Raw genomic sequence first — 23,670 nt, 5'->3', positions numbered from 1 at the left:
TTCTAAATAACACAATAAATACAACTGTGAACAGGATATGTAACAAATTACGTAGTCAAGTCTCGATAAAATATTTACTTATAAAGCCAAACACATAATGCCTTCATATATCTTAAATGTTCACGCTGGGCACTTCTTTCAATAAAAAATTACAGCTTTTAAACTAATTCTAGCATTTCCCCCAATATCTGAGAAATGAGATGGTAACATTACAATAAAACAAATGACAAAACTAATAGCAACAAACAATAGAGAAATGAAAATTAAACATACCATTTTCACTGGGTTCAAAAATCATGAAATAGGGGTAAATTAAAGAAAATATGTGCAAGACCTAAACATGACAAACTACAAAACATTGCTGAAAGAAATAAAAGAACACTTAAATAAACAAATAGAGAATCTGTGTTCAAGGATCAAAAGATTCAATATTGTTAAGATGACAGGTCTCCCCCAAAAGATCTAGAGTCAAAGCAACTTCAAAATTCAAGCAAGCGCACACGCACGTGTGTGTGTGTGTGTGTGTGTGTGTGTGTGTTGACAGAAATGAAAAAGCTGACTCTAAAAATAATATGAAAATGCAAATGACATAACCGTCAAAATTATGTTGAAAATGAAGAACAAAGTAGGAACGGGCTTCCCTGGTGGCGCAGTGGTTGAGAGTCCGCCTGCCTATGCAAGGGACACGGGTTCGTGCCCCAGTCCGGGAAGTTCCCACATGCCGCAGAACTGCTGGGCCCGTGAGCCATGGCCACTGAGCCTGCGCGTCCGGAGCCTGTGCTCCGCAACGGGAGAGGCCGTAACAGTGACAGGCTCGCGTACCACGAAAAGAAAAGAAAAAAAGAAAAAAAGTAGGAGCAATCACACTACATCATTTCAAGACTACTATAATAATAATAATCAAGACCGTGATATTGGCGTAAGGGTAGACAGACATCAGAAAGCAGAGGATAGGGTCCACAAATGTTATGGTCAATTGATACTCTATAAAAATGCCAAAGAATTTCAATGGAGGAAACGACAATCTTTTCAACAAAGAGTGATGGAACAACTGAATAGCCAAATGGAAAAAAAGAAAAAAACCTTAATTTTAATCTCACACAATGTATGAAAGTTAACGCTTGGACAACTGATTTATGACAAAAGATGCAGAGCAGTAAAAAAGAAACAGTTTCTTCAACATGTACTACCAGGTCGATCGTTAATACACATTTACAGTGACAACAACCGCTTTTACCCTATCTCACTCCAACACAAAAATTAATTCTAGGGTCTAAATATGGAAGGTAAAACCCCCAACTTTTCAGGAAGAATGTAAGAAATGCCCTTGAGGTTCATAAAGGAAAAGATTGGGAAAATGAATTACAATACCTAAGAATTTCTGTTCTAAAAAGGCAACAGGAGAGTAAAAAGTAAACCAGAGACTGAAAGAAGGTAACTGCAACACGCTCCTATCCAGAAAGTATAAAAGTATAAGGAACTCCTATAAAAAAAAAAAAGATAGTCCAATAGAAGATAAGCAAGGGGACTTGGATAGGCAGAGCCAATAAACTAAACATCCAACAATACTAGTTGGAGTATAAATGGATACAACTATTTTGAAAATCAGTCTGGCATTCTACTAGAGTTCCACATATGTTTACCCTATCAACTAGCAATTCTATTCTTGGCTATACAGGCAATAGAAATGTACACACATGTGCACTAAGAGAAATATATAAAAATGTTAACAGGAGATCTTACGCATTAACAGCCCCAAACAGGAAACAATCCACATATATTCAACTTTAAATTGAATAGACTGAGGTATACTTATACACTGAAATATTCAGCAATGAAAACAGACTAACTCCAGTTACCTGCAATAGTATAAATGATCCTCACAAACATAATACTGAGTGAAAGAAACCAGACACAAGAAATGCATTCTATATATTTATGTTTTCATTCATATAAAATTCATAAATGAGCAAAACTAAAGTTTAACATTAAAAGATAGAACAGTTATTACCATTCAGAAGAGGGTTCCATTTTTTAAACTCGGTGGTAGTTAAGTGGGGGCTGGCTTTATAATAATAATTCACTGAACTATATGTTTGTTTTGTTTACTTACTGTGTTATGTATGTTACAATTTTAAAAGCTTTAAAAAACATCAACAATTTATTTCTTAAATATCATAGACACATATCCTAGGTACGATTGTAAAGAAATATATGGGAGAAAGGAGAAAGCTAGCTTTCTCTAGGATTAAAAACTCAAAGGAGGTTTACTTGCTGGCATTGCTGCTAGAGGGACTACTGATTAGGAAAAGAAAGTAGGCCCATTCCTGGGTTGGAGGTAGAGTGACTGACTATGACAGCCAAGAGTTTTGATTTCACTTCTTGCCTCTTATTACTGTCCAGGAAGGTTGGATGGGCTGTGGACAGAAAGAGAACCAGCAGCAACATTTCCTGTTAAGATAAATGCAGCATTACAATCTTGCTCAACCCAACACTTCCTGAAGGTACCTCCAGTCATGTGGAGTTCGCACATGAAGTGAAATATATTGCCATCTCATTGCTGTAGTAATGACAAGTATTAGTCTCACATAACTTGTCACATGACAAAGAGAGTCAAGACTCTAAGGAAACACAACAACTAAATGGAACGTAGTATCCTAGATTAGATCCTATATCCAGAAAAAAACAGTGGGAAGGCTGGTGAAATTCTAGTAAGGTCCATAAGTTAGCTAACAGTACTATAATAATATTGATTTGTTGGTTTTGATCACTGTACTGTTGTTATGTAAGATCTAACATCAGAAGTTGGGTGATAGGTATACAGAAATTCCCTGTACTAGTTTTGCAACTTTTCTGGAAATAAAATGATTTCAAAATAAAAAGATAAAAAAATTTTAAAAATCATTGGAAAAAATCATCCCTAACTTATTGAAAATTAACATTCCTGTTTGTACAGGTAAGTTTAGCTGGTATAACTAAAATTCTGTCATTAACAAAGGAAATGCCAATAGATGACAATGTGATACTGCCACGTTACTATTACTGTAAATAGAGAACTAGTTTTTCATTTAAAAATAATGTTAATGTATTACTCAACAGCTTTCCTCGGATCAATGATGACTTTAAACTTCTTTTTTCTGATTGAGTGTCAAACAGACTAAGTTGTCGATTTAAATAGGAGGAAAAAAGACAAGCTAAGATAGAATCACTTAAGAACTAGAGCCAGTCAATGTAAAACTGAACGTTATTTCTACCTATAGTCTTCTAGAAACTGTTTAGTTGACTTTAAAAAAAAGACCTGATAAAATGAGCTTTTGAGGTAAAATATAAACACCATGTTAGTAGAATCTACAGTTCAAAATGTCAATGTTTTACAATACAGTAGGGATAACCCTGTGGCAGTCAAAAGAAGAGATTTTTAAGTTCTGAATCTAAATATTGAGATATAATTATTTCCCCAACAATAAGAACTTCAAGATAAAATGGGCTAGAAAAGTCACCTTACAAACAGACAAACTGCCTTTGAAAAAAAGACAAAAAACAAAACCACGCAACCATGTAGATACTGATAAGAATATAAGAATCCCAGGGAAAAATTTAAGAAACCAAAGAAAGCAGGCGAAATACATAGAAGAAAAAGTATAATTGTTACCAACCATTTCGTTTTGTTGCTTCAAACAATGCTCTCTGTCTTCAGCATATTTTCTCATCTCTTTGTTTCGTAGATTCTCAGCTTCTTTTGCTTGAGTGAGAAGCATCATTTTTTCTTCTAACCATTTTTTTCTATCAGCTTTATATTTCTGTTCAGATTCCTATATGTATACATAGCATAAGTAACTATCATATGCTTCAAAAGCAATTAATAAATCTGTATTTACAACATTTCCATGTAATCCAGCACTTTTCATTTCACCTCTTCAAAAAGTTAAAAACAAGTGTTTTTCTTTAAATAATGACAAGATTTGAGTTTATTTCAGATTATCAAAAGAACATTGTTGGTTTACTTTCCTAAATAGTTATTTTGTTTATAAACTTTACTTTGCTGTAAAGTGCATTTGAGGACTTTCCATCATCAGTGAGCTTAAGAAGACACAATTGAAATTTCTGAAAGAGTTACAGAGAACCAAGCCTTCTTAAATGCCAGATTAAAAAAAAAAAATTGACTTACGGTAGTCATTTCTAATTGTATGGTTCCAAAAATAAAATTTTCCTGGGTATACAGGATGCCAAATAAAGAATAACTTGTGCAACAGGGCAAACATTTATTAGTTTAAGGAACAGCTGGGCAGAAAATATAGTTGATCAGTAAATTCCAAAGAGGTTTCCATAGATCCTTTGGGTTCAAAAATGTCTAATTTATACATTCAAGTAAAACTTCATTTGAAACAAAAACAGTAATACCACATTAAAAGCTATGTATTTAAAAATCCCATTTATTATCTAAGATATGTGATCATGTTATTTTAGAACAATGTAGAACATACTGGTATTCCTTAATATGAACATTCTCAATGTAATTAATGTTATTTTTTTTCATAATTAATGGAATGGAAAAGGTAAATTCTAAAGTATATAATTAATAGTTACAAAAGAAAGTAACTGATTTCTTTTGTATTTGTTCAGTATCTGATTATATACAGCCTGAATTTAAGAAAATAATTTAGATGCAGTCTTTTCAAAATCACTGTTATGTTTTCTTCAATCCCAAAACTACAGTTGGATTGCAACTTCTAATAAATAAAATGTACAAAATTTTACGTAGTATTTTTAAGTCCCATTAAAAAAATATTTCCCCCATATGTTGTATTCTACACATAGTATGTGAAAGCTAAACATGGAAAAACATATAAACACAAAACAGAATATCTTCTCTGTAGTAGTATAGTTTCAAATGTATTCCAGTGTTCAGACATTCAACTCTATTCTTTTCCAGCTTAATAATTAAATTTACAATAATCAAAATAATTTTCCTAATAGTCATCTTCTCCACAGCAGTATTTGATGAGTTAGAAGTTTAAAGCGTAGAAAATAGGTACAAAGACATAAGAAGTGATGATTTAAAAATTAAATATGTAAAACTGAAGACCCAACCACTGCACTTTCATTGGCACTTACTTAGCAGCTTGTATCTTGGGAATTTCTTCCCTGTGTCGCTTGAGTGTATACTGAAAAATTATATATTAACATTTCCCAGCTATTGGTTCATCCATATCTAAATTAATTATAAAATATTTACTAAATTATCCTTTTATGAGAAATATAATGCATATATATAAAGATACAATTACATATACAGATAAAAATCATACCTGTAACTCATCTTGAAGCTTACTGAGCTTTATATTAAGTACATCTGTGTTATCCTCAAGTTCTTTATTTGACCTTTGATTGCTTTTGGTTTCCAAATCTTTGCATTTTTCCTTCCATTTTTCCAATTCTGATTTGAAAACATAAAATTATTTTTAAAGTACATGCAACAGTTATACCACATAGAGCTACATGTGGCATGGGATACAGACAAGAATCAGCAGAGCCCAGAAGCAGAAGTACACAGACCAAGATAGAACCGAGACCCTTCTGAGAGCTTACCAAATTCTTAGAGAAGAACTACAAAAACCTCTCAATAACCCACTGAATAGTGTTCTGACTATACAGTATAAATGCATGCCAATATACAGGAAACTTCATGTTCTCAAAAATTAAAAACAAAAGCAACCGGCTGATGGTATTCTGAAGGATACAGTCAGAGTATTTATTGAGATAAACATGTAAGATGATACCAGTTGCTATACAGAGGTGAAACTCAGTTGAAAGTTTATTCTTAACATCTGGGGAACACTGCAAGCTATCATCCAGTTATCATGAAAGTGTCCTTATTCCTTCTCTGACTTAGGTACAACAATTTTCATCATAATGAAAAATGACAAGGGACAGGATGTTCCAAAAACACACCAAATACTTTTTCATTATGAATTATTATAAACACTAAACTATGTTTAAAAAGGAAAGAAATCTAGGAAAATAAAGAAAATGAAAGTATGCTTCGAGGTATTTAAGCAATCTTGTTTCACCTGTGGCCAGTCTTTCAGTTTCCTTTAATTTAGCCTCAAGCACTTGATCCTGTTCTACTTGAGTTTGTTCTTGTTCTTCTAGGGTCATTCGCATGTCTTCAATTATTTTCTCTTTAACGCTTAGATCTAAAAATTTGGAAAGAACATTTTAGAAATTACTAACATCTACATCTATATATCCAATTTTTCCTTTGAGTTCTTCTAAAATTAAAATACACTTTTATTAACTATAATAGAATATGAGTTCCAAATAGAAACTTTGTCCTGTTCACTGCTATATTTTCAATGTCTAGAACAGTACTGGCATATATGAAGGATCAACTAAATAACTGATGTACAGATGGATGCTTGGATGAATGCAAGAATAAATGGATGGAAAAGGAATCTTTTCAGATAAAACTAACAATTTTCAATATAATTAAACTATTAATAAAAATAATAAAAACTATTATTTTACTGTACTTCGCTTTATTGTGCTTCACATATACTGTGTTTTTTACAAATTGAAGGTTTGTGGCAACCCTGCATTAAGCAAGTCTATCAGTGCCATTTTCTAACAGCATTTGCTCACTTCCTGCCTCTGTATCACATTTTAGTAATTCTTGCAATAATTCAAACTGTTGCATTATTGTTGTATTTGTTACAGTGATCTATGATCACTGATCTTTACGTTACTCCTGTGATTGTTTTGGGACACTATGAACTACACCCATGTAAGACAGCAAGCTTAATCCATAAACACTGTGTGTGCTGTGACTGCTCCAATGACCAGCTGTGCCCCGTCTCTCCCTCTCCTCGGGCCTCCCTGTTCCCTGAGACACAACAATACTGAAATTAGTCTAATTAGTAACACTACAGTGACCTCTAAGCATTCAAGTGAAAGGAAGAGTCGCATGTCTCTCACTTTAAATCAAAAGCTAGAAATGAAAGGATTAAGCTAAGTTTAGTAAGGAAGGCATGTCAAAAGCCTGACTGGCCAAAAGCTAGCCCTCTTGCACCAAACAGCCAAGTTGTGAATGCAAAGTAAAGCTCCTGAAGAGACTTTAAAGTGCTACTCTAGTGAATACTCAAATGATAAGAAAGCAAAACAGACTTATTGCTGATACGGAGAAAGTTTCAGTGGTCTAGATAGAAGATCAAAACCAACCACAACATCCCCTTAAGCCACAGCCTAATCTAGAGCAAGGCCCTAATTCTCTCCAATTCTGCGAAGGCTGAGAGAGGTAAGGAAGCTGCAGAAGAAAAGTTTCAAGCTAGCAGAGGTTAATTCATGAGGTTTAAGGAAAGAAGCTGTCTTCAAAACATAACAGTGCAAGGTGAAGCAGCCAAGTGCTAATGTAGAAGCTGCAGCAAGTTATCCAGAAGATGCGACTGAACTGCTGGAATTTCATGACAAAACCTGAACAGATGACGAGTTGCTTCTTATGGATGAACAAGGAAAGTGGTTTCTTGAGACGGAATCTACTCCTGGTGAAGACTGTTGAAATGACAACAAAGGATTCAGAATATAGCATAAACTGAGTTGATGAAGCAGTGGCAGAGTCTGAGAGGCCTGACTCCAATTTTGAAAGAAATTCTACTGTGGGTAAAATGCTATAAAGCAGTGCACGCTACAGAGAAACTGTTCACGAAAGGAAGAGTCAACTGATGCGGCAAATCTCCTCATTGTCTTACTTTAAGAAACTGCCGCAGCCACCCCAACCTTCAGCCACCACCGCCCTGATCAGCCAGCAGCCTTCAGCATCGAGGCCAGGCCCTCCCTCCACCAGCAAAAAGATTACAACTCCCTGAAGGCTCAGGTGATGGTTAGCATTTTTTAGCAATAAAGTATGTTTTCATTAGGTATGAGCACTGTTTTTTTAGACATAATATACTATTGCACACTTAACAGACCACAATATAGTGTGAACATAACTTTTATGCACTGGAAAACCAAAAAAAAAATTGTGCGACTTATTTCACTATGACCTACACTTTATTGTGGTGGTCCGGAACCGAACATGAAACATCTCTGAGGTGTGCTCGCACTAATAACACAGATCTTGGGATTTAGAAAAAACATTATTTGTCAAAACACTTACTTTTAGTGTTAATATTCTCAAACCAAAACTAAAACTTTTACCTCCTAAAAACAATAAATTCTCAATCCCAAATTTAAATCTCAAGTAATTATTTTTTCTAGAAAAATTTTCAAAGCCAAATATTTACTCCTAGTGTTCTTAAAACCAACTCATCAGGAATAACTGTACTATTATAACCTTACCAAAACTGTTGCTGGCCCTTGAAAAATGACTACAATAATGGCTTATAAACAATTCTATTCTAATCCTGCCTGATAGAAAGAGATAAGGAGGAGAGATTGGTTTATCGTCTCTGGTGATAGACACAGAGTAGCAGGGCTCACTTCTGACACCTCTTACCAAGATTGCTATGAATGTCAGAGGTGATGAATCTATAAATGCATGGCTCAAACTAGGGCACTAAAAGTGATAAAAAAATGACACAAATATCAAAAGATGGCTCCCTTAAAAACGCTTAATATAAAGTAAGCTTAAAACAAAACAGTGAGAAAAAATTTTAACGAGTAATTTTCAGTCTTTCTGTTCAGTGATGTAAGCTGCCAGGAGAGCTAATGAAACAGAATTCCTCTTTAGGATTGAAGGAGTACTGGTATTCTATCTAAAACTTTTTCTTTCAAAAAGCATGATTTGCAAATATATTCAGATTATACAATTAATTATAATTTTATTCAAAGAATCTGTTCCTTTTACACCCTATCTATTGCTCTAAATTGGAGGGCTCAAAAGAAGGAGTTGAAGTATCTAGATAGCAATCAGTAAGGCCCCAGGACACCAATGTTAACTTCGCTAGTGGCTATCCACCTATTATTTGAAAGGTAGGGACAGTAAAAGAAACAAGAGCATTCTTATATCAGTCACTGCCTCCAATAACTTACATTTTATCTCAGGAAAGAATCCAGAAATATGCAACAAATAAAACAGAAAATAAAGCAACATAAAGACAGGAATGATATATCTCATCAAAGCTATCTAAAGATATCTATGAACTATCATAGCTAAATAAACGCCTGGCAAATGAACAAGCAATCAAGTGTTTAACATTCAGGGGAGAGGATCACTGAAAGCTATACAAAGAAATGACACACAAATGTCATGTAAAACTCTGCATTAGAAATACTCAGTGACTGGGAATTCCCTGGCGGTCCAGTGGTTAGGACACGGCACTCTCACTGCCAGGGCCCCAGGTTCGATCCCTGGTTGGGGAACTAAGATCCCGCAAGCCGCCCGGCGTGGCCAAAAACAAAAAAAAATACTCAGTGATAGTTCAAATGTACTTTAGAATACCCGTATACCAGGCGTACTCAAGTACAAAAGATTGAGACCATGTGATACCTTGTTTCACTTATCACACTGGCTGTAAGTTCAAAGTGTGATAACACCTAATACTGGCAAAAATGTGCGGAAATGGGCACTCTATACACTATTATTGAAAATATAAACTGGTATAATGACTTTGGGGAGAAGTTTAGCAATATTCATCAAAATTTTAAACACAACATGTGGGCCAACAATTACACTGCTAGGAATTTCCCATACAAATATATTTACATGTGTGCCCAAAGACTTTTATACAAATATATTCATGTTAATGTCTGTAACAAAAAATAATGTCTGAAATAACCAAAAAAATTTTTTGTTAATAAAAGGGGTCATATTACTGGAGAGTAGATTAGAAGATATGTTGATTGTTACTCCCTGTGAATATGACCTTACTTGGAAACAGAGGCTTTGCAAATGTAATCAAGTTAAGAATAAGGTCATACTGGATAGAGTAGGCCCTAAATCCAATATGACTGGTGTCCTTATAAGAGGGAAATTTGGACAGAGACAGATAGAGTGAAGACACAGACACATTCAGAGGGAAGATGTTCATGTTAAGACAGAGGCAGAGATTGGAGTTATCTCAGAAGTGTGAATGCGGAGTGATTGCTAATGGGTGCAGGGTTTCTTTCTAGGGTGATGAAAATGTTCTGGAATTAGATAGTGGTAGTGGTTGTATGAGCTTGTGAATTTACTAAAATCCACCATACTGTACGCTTTTAAAGGGTAAATTTTATGGTATGTATATCTCCATTTTAAAAAATTAATAAGATAGCTAAGTGAATGGCATTCAGTATTTGAATAGAAATGTAGAAGCCAGGGAAAGCCTCAAGAGCTAAAAATGCACTTTTTTTTTGGTCAGAGAATGTCTCATACATACTTAAAATCACAAGAGTGAATGAACTCTCAAGAGAGAAAATACAAAGAAAAAAAATGATGATGGCTTAATCAGGAAATTTGTCAAAGTGGCTGAGGCTCGTTCTGAGAGAAAGGCAGTAACCCTAAGAATAGATCACAAAAGCCGAGGTAAGAGTTTCAAAAGGGGGCAAGCTACGCCTTACCTTTATGTTTAGTAAAAATATGCTCATACACAATAAATACTACTTAAAAAATGAAAATGAAAGAAAGTGAGTAGACAATAATTCAAAATAATTAAAAAATAAAGGAAAGATTGCAAAAAGCTAAAAGATTTGAAAATATGTAGGTTACAAGTGATCTGGGTGAAAGTTTAAAGAGCATGGAGAAGATGGAAGATTAAAAGTACTCAAAATGGGCCTATGCCACACGTCTCAATATCTGGCAAAGAAAGAAAAAATGAAAATACGATAAAAACTATATCCTGGTCCAAAGAATGCTTTTCAGAGTATCTATTCACATCTACCAACAATGACAAAGCAGCCAAAGTAAAGGGAAACTCCAAAAAGATTACGGAAATAGGAGATATTAGAGGACAGTGGCCTAAAAAGGTAGGAGAAAATAGGACTGTGTGCAGAGATATATTTTCACATCGAAGTTACTGATCTAAGTGAACCCCACAAAAGTCCAAGTCATCCAAATAAGTAATAATCTTGTTGTCTTACACCTGCTCTTTAGTTGGCCAAGTACAAATGGCATGAATTAGTGGAGACAGTCTGGAACTTAAGACTGAAACAGACATGGGTTCAAATCCCAGCTCTACTACTCACACAACTAAGAAGTTAAGGGGTAACTGATGGGAAGGAGAGGAATCTGCATAATTTTATGAACAGAAATATGTACATATCATCTACAAAGATAATTTTGTAATATTTCAAATAAAAAAATCAATCCAAATTGATAAAAAAAATTTAGCACATACAATTTCAATCTAAAGTATTAGTTTTTAAAAACATTTTAAAAATATTTTTTAATTTTAAAGATATTTTATTTGAAGTATAACCTTTATATTATTTTGACTAGAAATCCATTCCATTCATTGTGATCTATATAACTTTAATTTTATTTTTCACAAAATACTGGCCATTATCTAGAAATCAATGTTGCTTTGACTGAATATTTCTTTTTTTTTGCGGTATGCGGGCCTCTCACTGTTGTGGCCTCTCCCGTTGTGGAGCACAGGCTCCGGATGCGCAGGCTCAGCGGCCATGGCCCACGGGCCCAGCCACTCCGCGGCATGTGGGATCCTCCCAGACCGGGGCACAAACCTGTGTCCCCTGCATCGGCAGGCGGACTCTCAACCACTGCGCCACCAGGGAAGCCCTGACTGAATATTTCTTAATGTTTTACTTCTCCAAGGATAAACTTTATGGTGGTAAGTTACTCTTTAGAATCAATGCTTTTCTCTTTTAATAAAGGTACGTACATCTTATGTTACCCTTCTTTAACTTTACAATTTTCAAAGGAAAATATTAAACCAATTGTTATTTTAACTACTTATTTTGCAGTCATTTTAGTACTGGAAGTAGAGGTTTGTTTCTGACCTTTGCACACTCTCTCATACTGCTGTATAGATTCTTCCACTTTCTGATTACTTAACTGCTCCTGCAAAATAAAAGAATATGAATTAAATGCAAATGTAACTTAACTACACCCCATTATTTAATAGTGGGACTTGAAAACAGGGCTTAATATTAAGTTTGAAATCTGTCTCCTAGAAGGCTGACTAATAGTCTCCAGCTCCCAAGTTTGTTTCACCTCAGAGAAAAGGGCAGGGTGAGAGTGGTAATAAGAAAAAACAAAACAAAACCCCCAAACTTTAAACCTTTAATCTACCCCAAAAATGCCAAATCCTCTTCTTCACTCAACATTTCAAGCTAGCATGTATGTTCTCTTACACAACACAAAAAGCATAAAGAGAGAGAAATGGAAGTTTACTATGTATTTAATGTGGGAGGGACAAAGAAAACCATAAATAAATTCCTTAACAGTAAACTCAAAATGCAGAAAAAATAGAATCCCCACATGCCATACAAGTAAAAAGTAGCTGGGAGGTTTGAAAAGGACGCAAGGTTAATTTCTGGGCACTGGAAATCCTTCAATTCTAGTTTTAACCTGCCAGGTAATCCAACCTTCACTCCTTCTTTCATCTAACTTCAGCAATATCTTCTCATTTTATAAGTTTTAGAATAATCATTACAGAACCTGGAAATCTCTGAATACTATTATGAAATCAGCTGGAGATGGAAAGACGTGAAGAGACAAAGAATGAAGGAGGAAAACGACGGAGAACTACGGACGTGGATGGACAGAGACGGAAACAGACGGAGAACGAAGGAGGTGGACTGAGGGACAGACGGGGACGGAAAAAGACGAAGAACGACAGAGGTGGACAGACGGGGAGGGAAACAGACGGAGAGCGACGGAGGTGGAAGGAAGGGGACGGAAACAGACAGAGAACCACGGAGATGCTCGGGCAGTGATGGAAAGAACTTATCAATAGATGGTGTCTGGCTACATAGGGGTGCACTGTAACAGGTTTTCAATCTGTTTTGAAACCTCACCATACCTTTGGGTTGACACTGAAATCATCTGTTATCACCAAGTACTCATAGCTGTTCCCCAAAGTCCCCTAAGGTGTTGGAATCGTGAAATAATTGTCTTCCTGAAAGTAGGATTTTTTTTAAACTAACAAATTTATTTATTTTTGGTTGAACTGGGTCTTCGTTGCTGCGCGCGGGCTTTCTCTAGTTGTGGCGAGCGGGGGCTACTCTTCCTTGCGGTGCGCGGGCTTCTCATTGCGGTGGCTTCTCCTGTTGTGGAGCACGGGCTCTGCTGCTCCACAGTATGTGGGATCTTACTGGATCCTTAAGTCCCTAGGATTTTTTTAACAGCTTGTTTTCCTAAAGGCTTCCAAAAAGTCTCCTGAAAACACCATGACTCTTGTTCTGTGGGTGTAGGGGAACATGCAGGCAGACTAGGAGACAGTCCCCCCGAAACCCTGCTCCCGAGGACTGGAAATCTCCCTAAACCTTGGGACGTCCTACTGCAGTGACAGATGGAGAAAGGGTTGGTCTGAGACCCAGAAGCAGGGGTTTGCAGAGTTGGCTCCACCGAGGAGAGGGTGTGGTGCTTGGGAGCCGCAGCCCACACTTTGCAGCCACCTGCTGTCCAGACGGTGCCCAGGATACCGAAATCCAGGGTGGATGGGGAGGCCTCGAACTCGGGCACTGCGGGCAGGGCTCCCCAGCTAACCCTGACCCTGGCAGAGCTGGGGCTCCAGGACCCTTCCCTGACCGCAAATGCAAACGCACCTCTGCTGCAACCCCAGCAGTGCTGCGCACCCTGACCAGACAACTGGGCTGGGTTTACCACCTGAGAGTTCTCACTAAGTTGTGACAAAACAAAACATTTTTAAGGCAGGATAAGGAAAAAAAAAAATTTTTTTTTTCAAATATAAAGTTCTCTCTGTGCCCACCCCCCACCCCACTTTAGTGTGCATTATGCATCTGCATTAACCCTTCCTTAGAAGACACAGGAATGTCTGCTGGATTGTAAAGAGCTATTTTCTCCTGGTGCCAGCAAAATAACGCTTTAGGAGATAACCTTCCTGCTTATGGTGAAAGGGGCCATGACTACCCACTACTCCCTTTGTACTGCAGATCTGGATTGTGTAAACTGTCAACAATATACCATTTGATGTACAACCCTTTGTCTCAAAAGGTATGTAAACCCTGCTTTGACCTCTAATGGGTAGAACAGTCTTAAGAGCTTTCTGAAAGACTGTCTCCCAGGTTATAATCCTCAGATTGGCTCAAATAAAACTATCCATTTCTTACTTAAAAAAAAAACAAAAAAGAACTGATACATTTAATTAAACACTAAAATATACCAACAGAATCTACTAAAATCACCTGTTACCTTAAGTTGCTGAATGGTTCGCTGTTTCATATCTATTTCCTGAGAACACTGGTTTTTCTTTTTCTCCAGTTCATTAATTTTAATCCTCAACAATTTCTCCTCATCACGCATTACAGATACCTACAAAGTAATAAATCAAATTAAATATTTCTAGAAATACTAATTGCTTTTTGTTTAAGATTCATGGCCACTTGTTCAAAGATTCATGTCCTTTAAATCACATGAGAAAAATTACAGATTCTAACATATATGATATGGCTTCAAATTACCAGAAAATTTCTTGATGGTATGGCTTCAGATTATCAGAAAATTTCTTGATACTCCAAGGGAGATACATATGAAGAGGCCATTTTCTTTTTACAATATTTTAAGACTCTCAAACCCTGTAAGTGCTCCCAAAAAAGAAACAACATAGACCCCTGCATGCAACAGCAAAATCATTATCATGGAAAAATCAATAGAGATACTCTAGGGGAAAAACACTGGCTCAGATTTCCAAGATCTATTAAGTAATGTGATCCAATATTATAAGAAATACTTCAAAAGCTAATAATGGCACATAGAGAATGAAAATGGAACAATTACAAGATCAAAAGGTACCCATGCAAGTGAAGGTCAATTGATTTTTGGTATTACTGGTAATTTAATTCTATAAACCTATTAAAGAAATAAAAAAGCACTATGAATTAGTATGCAAATCTTAGAGGAGAGGAGGAGAGAGGAGGGAAAAGGGAAGGGGACGGGAGGAGAGATAGCAGGTAATCTATGTACACCTTTAGTCCAATTTCCATGATACCAATCCTAGAGATCTCAAAAACTGAAGGAAGTTAATTGAACAAAGTTCCCCTTCATAAAAAGCATGGTATCTCCAAGCTTTTTATAATAAAATAATAAAAATAAATAATAATAAAATAATAGTAGTTCTGAGGGGTTTGGTTTCAGGTGATTTTTACACTTCTTTTTAGACTTTTTGTATATTCCAAATTTACTACAATAAATATATATTCCTTTTATAATCATACATTAATAATATTTATTTTTATTGGCTTATTTTGTTCAAAAATATGGGACTTCCAGTAATAAACACCATCTTCATCAATTTTACAGATATAAACTGTCTGCCAATAAAGTACAGAAACTACGTGTTGCACCAAGATGCACATAAGGACTGCTTCAGTTTCCAAACTGGCTCTAACATTTACTGGCTCTAACATTTACTGGCTCTAACATTAACATTGTCCAAGTGAACTTGGACAAGTTCTCTCTCAATGCCTACTTCCTTAGTCATAAAATGGAAGTTAAAAAAATGCCTATCCCTAATATTTGTGTGAAAATTAAATGAGATGATACATGTAAACTCAGAACAACCAATCCAGACTAAGCTCCTATTATTATTAGCATTGACATCATACATTGTTTATTTTGAAAAACAGAAAACACTATTAATACCCACTCTTAGAGGAATGTTAAATAGTCATCTATACAATAAAACATTACTTAAAAAGAGATACCTAAATTCTGCTATAAAAAATCTTAAAATTATAATATATTTTTAAAGCAATTATTTATATATAGTTGATCCCATTTATAAAAATAAAACCATACAAGCACTATTTACATATATTTATTATGTAAAATGCATATAAAAAGATCTAAAAGAACACAGAAGGATTGACTGTCAAGAGTGGTCATATTTAAGAAGAGAGAAATGAGACTGGGGAGAAGACTTTCACTTTTACCTTCATTTCTTAAAAAATATTTCCTGGGCTTCCCTGGTGGTTCGGTGGTTAAGAAGCCGCCTGCCAATGCAGGGGACACAGGTTCGAGCCCTGGTCCAGGAAGATCCCACATGCCGTGGAGCAACTAAGCCCATGTGCCACTTTGCGCTCTAGAGCCCGCGAGCCATGACTCCTGAGCCCGTGAGCCACAGCTCCTGAAGCCTGCGTGCCTAGAGCCCATGCTCTGCAACAAGAGAAGCCACCGCAATGAGAAGCCCGTGCACTGCAACAGAGTAGCCCCTGCTCGCCACAACTAGAGAAAGCCTGCGTGCAGCAAGGAAGACCCAACGTAGCCAAAAATACATAAATTAATTTTTAAAAAATTTCCTAATAATGTATTATAATGAAGTTTTTAATTGGAAAAAGAAGCCATTTTTAAAGAACTGAGTAACTAGCTCCATATGAACACAAGTCAATTATACCATGTTTGATAATGCTTACTGATCATCATGGTATTCAGAAATAGTATCTTAAACCAGGAAGTTTCTATACTCCAAGAATCTTCAGCCAGGATATCACTTAACAGAAATAAACAACCTATATTACAACAATCTAAAACAAAAAAACATTTTAAGAGGACGTCCCTGGTGGTGCAGTGGTTAAGAATAAGCCTGCCAATGCAGGGGACATGGGTTCGATCCCTGGTCCGGGAAGATCCCACATGCTGCAGAACAACTAAGCCCGTGTGCCACAACTACTGAGCCTGTGCTCTAGAGCCCGTGAGCCACAACTACTGAGCCCGCGTGCCTAGAGCCCGAGCTCTGCAACAAGAGAAGCCACTGCAATGAGAAGCCCACGTATCGCAACGAACAGTAGCCCCCGCTCACCACAACTAGAGAGAAAGCCCGTGTGCAGCAATGAAGATCCAACACAGCCAAAAAAAAAAAAATTTTTTTAAAATAGATCAGAAAAGACAAAGGAATGGTGTTCTAGCCTATCCTGTAGTAAAGTCAAGAGAGGCAGACCAGATCTCACAATCAGTAATTCAAAATCAAACTACACAGGCCTTGCTCATACATTACATTTGATAGAAATGAGGAAAATGTATGAAGGCTTAAATACAGCCTAATGGTTATTTCCTTATTTGTTTTGTTGAGGATACTATGAACAATATGTGGACTGATAATAGGAATGTAAATCCAAAGTTCCCTCTGGACTACTTAGCTAAGTGAAAGGAACCTAACAAAAGGCAATAAGGTGCATAGGGCTAGGACTGCAGTTTATATTTTGGAGTAATTTAATCCATTTACCTGTCATTTGCCCAGAATTTATAAAGCTTTCAAGCCTGTCTACCACCTATAGAAACTCTAGTCTTGATCCTGAGGTGTTAAAACCGAAATGTCATTCGAAATTTATTTTACAAGTTCAGAATCTACACTAGATCCAAAGGTAGGTAATTTATATCCAATGAAGGGAGAAGCAAAGGCTGCCCTGGCCAAAATTTCATTCCTAGAAAGCAAACAATTCAGGCTTCTGAATGACAAACAAGTGCTTTTCCAAATTATGATTTTTAACTTGCTGATCTGACTAAACATTTTCCGATGCCTAGTTACAGTTTAGGTCGTCTTTACTGTCTTACATTTCTAATCTAGTCCACTTTGAAATACTTGTTGTGTGGCCTGGAAACTTTCTGTGTATAATTATCAGAAACAACATATATTTTTGCATTTTATCTATGGTGGTATTTTTTGGATTTTTCTTCCATTAATCAAAAATTGTATAACTAAATACAATAGAATAGATAACTATAGAATAGATAACTAAACTGTATAGTCACACATGGGGTATTACACAGCAGTGAAAGTGATTAATTATAACCATACATAAATGTCAGGAATATGATGTGAAAATGCTCAGAACACGACATAATGTTTAGAGATAAAAAAACAAATATGATTTAACTTATATTTTTAAAAGATTAAAAAAAGATAAACACAAAACATTCATTACGGTAACCTCAGTGGGGGTAGGAAACAGAAAATCGATGAGACCCACAAGCATTTGTTGTATCAATATTCTTCAGACCTTACACATTTAAGTATTCTTTTGTAACTAACTCAAGGTAATGAAAAATATTTAAAATTACTTCAGCTTTTTAAAAAAGTCTAATTATGATTCAAAATCCAACAGTCATAAAAGAAAAATAAGTTGCTCCAAGGCAAAAAAAAGAACATAATCAAAATGAAGAAAAATGGCAATGTGGGGGAGAGATAGGGGGATATCTATAACTAATATCCTTCAAAAGTTAATTTCCAGAAAATATACAAATCAATTTTCACTGCAAAGTAAAGGAGCTGCTACAGTGGAGGATTACTGGACTGAATGTCAATATTATGACGTAGAAAAAAAAATATATATATATGTGTCATCTTGGGCATGTTACTTAACTTCTTGTCTCATATGTAAAATGGGATAGTAGTAGTATTGTTGGGAAATTATGTGAGATAGTATATGTAATGTAGAGCACTTAGAATGGTATATGGTTCAACCAAAGACTATATATGTGTTTGCTTTCTTCATGGTATTTTATTGTGTATATGCAATATAATTAATTTTGCTAGTTTCCCATTGATCAATGTATAGCATTTTCAATTCCTCTGCTATTCCAATGTTGTTGTCAATATCCTTACATATCCATTACCACTGGCAAAAAACAAACAAACAAACAAAAAGATAGTCTCCTTATTTTTCTCCTAAAAGATTAGCTTTTCATATTTAGATTTTCATTATGCTTATGGTTGTTTGATTTTTGTATTTGGTTTGTATTAGAAATCTATGACTATTCCCACTGCCACCCTTAAGTAAAATAAATCACCCTTAAATTAAAAAAAGAAAAGTTAATTTCCTAAGTATGTAACAAGTTCCCACAAAGCAATAATAAAAAGAAAAACAATAACCCAAACTAAAATACAAAGAATATGAATATACAGACCACAGGAAAAAAAAAAACAAATGAATTTTAAACCAAAAAGTGTTCACTCATAGTTAGAGATATGCAAGTTAGAATTATAGTTGAGATACACGATTTACATGTCAAATTAGCAAATATCAAAAAAAAAAAAAAAATGATAGGGGCTTCCCTGGTGGTGCAGTGGTTGAGTCTGCCTGCCGATGCAGGGGACGTGCGGGTTCGTGCCCCGGTCCGGGAAGATCCCACGTGCCGCGGAGCGGCTGGGCCCGTGGGTCATGGCCGCTGAGCCTGTGCGTCCAGAGCCTGTGCTCCGCGACGGGAGAGGCCGCAGCGGTGAGAGGCCCGCGTACCGCAAAAAAACAAACAACAAAAAAAAGATAAAATACTACTTTGTGGATAAGAGTATAGAGAAAAATACTCTCTTGTTCTCATACATTAGTTCTGGTGAGTAAACTAGCATAAATCTCTAAAAAGCATAATAAATATCAAAATTACAAATGTACAAACCGGTGACGCATAAATTCCACTTTTAGAAATTTATACCAGAGGAAGACTTGCAAATGTTCAAAATGGCATCACTGCATGATTAACTGAAGACTGGAAATTACCTTGATTGTCCAACAATACGGGGCTCATTAATGGTAAATAAATGTTCAGAGTCATAAAAAAGAAAAAAAGCTCATTTGGAGACTTTATATCCTGAGATGGAAATATTGAGAGAAGAAAACCAAGGTTCACATAGTGTTTATAGGATGTTTCCATTTTTTATAGGAAGAGAAGGAAGGAAAAACAGAGGGAGGAGGGAGAAGTGAAGAGAAAAAAAAATAGTTGATAACATCTGACACCTTGGAGGGAAACTTGATGGCTGGGAGGCCGTTTTTTCCCTCACTACACATATTTTCATATATTTTAAATTTGGAATCATGTGATTATATTTCCTATTTTTAAATCAAATTATAATAAAAACTTGTTACAATTGCACTACATACTCTCCTAAATACTACCTGCAAACAAAAGTTTGCTATTTATTTTTCTGGGGGGACTTGAACTTAGCAGCCCTTAAAAGAAAAAAAAAGGTTCTAATCTTACATAAGGCACATATTTTTCTTAATATTAGACATCCTTCAGTTTGTTTAATCTGACTAAATTTTCTTTTGTGAAATAACTTTTCTCATCATTTAAGAAAAATTATGGAGTTGACAAATATTCTGGTCAATACTATAGTGTCTAAACTTGATATATAAGGAAAACAATCTTTATCATTTAAATTGGCCACACACTTTTTCAAATAACCTACCTCTTTCTGTACTTGCTCAATCTGCTTTTTGGCATCCGCCAGTTTCTCTTTCAGCTCAGCATAATCTTCTTCCTTCTTCTGAAGATCTGCTTTCAGATTCTGGGTAAGAGCAGCACTTGCAGAGAGCTCCTCTTTCAACCTAAAAAAAAAAATCACTTATCTATAGTGACATATCACTAATCACTTAGAATCATATGCATGAGCTACTAATAATATACAAAATTAGATCTTTTCACAAATTTGGAATGTCCAAACCATGAAGAAATCTTCCAAGGAGGATTTCAGGAGATTTTATAAACAGATCTTTGCATATAACTTTTGGTTCCAAAGGTTTATATAAACAAAATTGAAGCTCTTCAGTCATCATACATGTTATACTTAACCAGATTAAGATATGCCCACCCAGATTCTTTAAAAGCTACACAGAAAAGTGAATAAATGCTTTCCATATTTTCAAACATTTTAATAACTTTTAGCTTACTTTTCTGTTTCTTGCCAGTTTGTTTCTTTTTCTTCTTCCTTTAATTGAAGTGAATGCTTTGCATCTTGCAAATTGTTTGTTAATTTTGTGATTTCTTCTTTCAATTTGACTTCTCTTTCACTTAAATCTTTGGCGTTTTTGATAGAATCTTGAAGATTTGCTTGAAATTCCTTCAGATTTCTTTCTTGCTTTAAAATGATAGATTCCTTTTCCATAATTTCTTGTTCTAACTTGGCTGAACGGCTACATTCATCTTTCTGAGTTTCTAACATTGCTTCAAGTTCCTTTATTTTCACCTTATAGCAAGTAACATCTTGAGTAAGTTCTGAAAGTGCTCTCTTTCCTTCAACTACATGCTGTACTTGAATATCAAGACCAACAGTTTTTTCTCGCAATTCTTCCTTCAGCTGCTGTATAAGACTTTCTTTTTCTTTTAGTAGATCTTTATTCTCCCTCTCCTCCATTTTTAGTCTATTGTTTGCATCTTTACAGTCTTTTACTTCTGCCTGTAATTTTTCAATTTGTTCTTCCAGTTCCTGGATCTGATGTCTTTTTTTGGAGGAACTCTTTACAATCTCCTTACATTCTTCCCAAATGGCTTCAACAGTAGAGTGGAAAGACCTTTCCCTACCAAGTTCTTGAATACCATTTTCTTTAACTTGCTTACTTATCAAATAATCATTATCCAAAAGATGTAACTGTGTATTTGGCAAATTATCCTCTTGAGAACCATTTGACAGATCCCTGAGATTGAGTAAATCTATGTCTGAGATCTCAGAAACTGAATCAAGTGTACGCAATTCATCTATTTTTGCTTGCATTAATTTTATTTGTGAAACATTATTTGTGATGTTTCTTCTAGCAGTTTCTATCTCCTTTGACAATTTCATGATCCTCTCCTCCTGTTCTTGATTTATACCTCTCTGCATATGTAATTCAGAAATCGCATTGTCATAATTCGACTGAATTTGTTGGACCTCTACACTAAAACTACAACTCTTTTTTTCAGAAGAAGAAAGTTCCTGCTGCAAACTGACAATCTGTTTATTTAATTCTGCTTTTTCTTCCTTTTCATTTTTAAGTTCATTCTCAACAATGAGTAAACGTGTTTTCAGCTCTTCATTATTTTCTTGTAAAACTCTAATGTTTTCCTCATCTTCTGAAATGCTCTCTTGCATTTCTTCACTTTTCTTTTGGTTTTCAGTGATGGCTGGACTAACATGTGTAGGTCCTTTAAAAATAAAAAAAATTATTATTAATCTAGCAAACCTTAATAAAAATCAAAAAGTTACCATATAAGCCAATATTCAAACATAGGAAACATACGAAAGCACGCTTTTAATGAAAAACAGAAATAAGCTATTGAGTAAAAAAGAAAAATCAGGTTGCAAAACATACATAGCATACACCAATTTATGTAAAAATTGTAGTTCCATTAAGTCACAGCAGAAAAAGTTAGCAAAGGATGTGCAAGAAAATCCTGGTAACTACTTCTGAGTGGGATTACTAGTTACTTCTACTTTTTTATAGCTTTTATGTTATTTAAATTGTCTACTACAAATCCTTATTATTACTATGAGATAGAAGGTAGGGAATTATACCCTAAGGCAGACTAAAGAACAGTCTTAAAGTACAATTATACTGTAGATCTACTAAGTTAGTGATTTGCAAACTGAGTACCTGATACTTTCACAGGTAAAATTAGGAGAAAAATGGTTAAATTTATGCCAAGTCTAATGTAGCCCTACCCTTCGCTAGCTGCATAACTGTCAATAAACTGCTTGACCCCATGGCTGCTTCCTCAAATGGAAAATGGAAAATAATAGCAATAATACCACCTATCTCAGAGTTATTGTGAAGATAAAGATAATCAATGAGCTTAGAACACTGTGCTTGGGATACAGTTAGATATTATTAGAAACTGAAAATCTGTACAGAAGAGTTCAGCTAATTAAAAATAAATAAAAGTTTGTCTTTTCCAGGCTTAATATCTACATTTCTAAAATAAGGATATTTCTACCTGCCCTACTTACTACAGGATAGTGTTAAGAGGGCCAAATAAGTTAATATATAATGTATGTTAAAGCATTCTGTAAATGTTATATAAGCACAAGAACATAGTTGGTATAGATTAAACTATGTCCAGAGAAGATGCACTATTAGCTAAAACTTAATTCTTAATATTTGACAAATTAACTCATCTCACACAACTGTCCAGTATAAACTATGTTCAAATTTTTCTCACAGATTACATGATTAACTCTTGAAACATAATTCTCAATTCTCCAGATACACAAATTTATCTTTTTATGTCTTCATACAATTTCCATTGATATAATAACTGATCTGATGAGTGTCTCATATCCTGGGAAAATTACTTCAAAACATATAAGAATCTGATGCTTTGGTTTTTAAATTTTTTTCCTGTTCTATTTCACTTCATGGTTTGATGTTTATATGTGTGAACTTTATATACACAACTCTAATACAATTTTTATGAAGTTTCTACACAATACTGTACTGATATAATCAACTCAACATGTCCTTTGACCTTCATTCACTCCCCCACTGGCCACTTATCTGTCAATTTTACCTATATTTTTATTGGGTAGTCTCACTAAGCATGTTGAGAATCGAACTCCTCATGCTTAAAGGCCCCAGATATAATATAAAATCCATAAGAGCAGAAGACAGTTATAAGGGAGAGATGGATTGAAATTCTCCTCACTAAGAAACCTGTTACTTTCAGTTGGTAACTGTCCAATGAATCTTTAAAAAGTGTATTTTATAGTTTTCTTTTTAGTGTGTGCCACCATATTATACTATGCATCTGAGCACATTAGATTATGCTGAAATAATATGTTTGTCACTCTCATTTACTAGATTCCAAACTTC

General features: G+C 35.1%; 1 protein-coding gene across 5 annotated transcripts in view; it reads right to left on the bottom strand.

Moving 5' to 3' along the window:
* The window catches only part of KIF20B (kinesin family member 20B), a 74,738-nt gene that overhangs the window by 12,188 nt on the left and 38,880 nt on the right, over positions 1–23,670 (bottom strand). For 3 of the 5 annotated variants that reach the window (XM_082673319.1, XM_082673318.1, XM_082673320.1), the window contains exons 19-26: positions 20,776–22,006; positions 20,295–20,433; positions 14,309–14,428; positions 11,932–11,992; positions 7,471–7,548; positions 6,072–6,197; positions 5,310–5,437; positions 3,657–3,812 (exon numbers count right to left, since the gene is read on the bottom strand). In XM_082673319.1, coding sequence (XP_082529445.1) covers positions 3,657–3,812; positions 5,310–5,437; positions 6,072–6,197; positions 7,471–7,548; positions 11,932–11,992; positions 14,309–14,428; positions 20,295–20,433; positions 20,776–22,006 — 2,039 coding nt within the window. The remainder of the gene's footprint in view (positions 1–3,656; positions 3,813–5,309; positions 5,438–6,071; positions 6,198–7,470; positions 7,549–11,931; positions 11,993–14,308; positions 14,429–20,294; positions 20,434–20,775; positions 22,007–23,670) is intronic. The other 2 variants (XM_082673321.1, XM_082673322.1) reach the window with 1 other exon arrangement.

Source organism: Grampus griseus (assembly GCF_964374135.1).
Source record: "Grampus griseus genome assembly, chromosome: 16".
NCBI classification, from domain to species: domain Eukaryota; kingdom Metazoa; phylum Chordata; class Mammalia; order Artiodactyla; family Delphinidae; genus Grampus; species Grampus griseus.
Note: the sequence above shows the minus strand (reverse complement) of the source record. Positions and strands in the feature narration are given on the sequence as shown.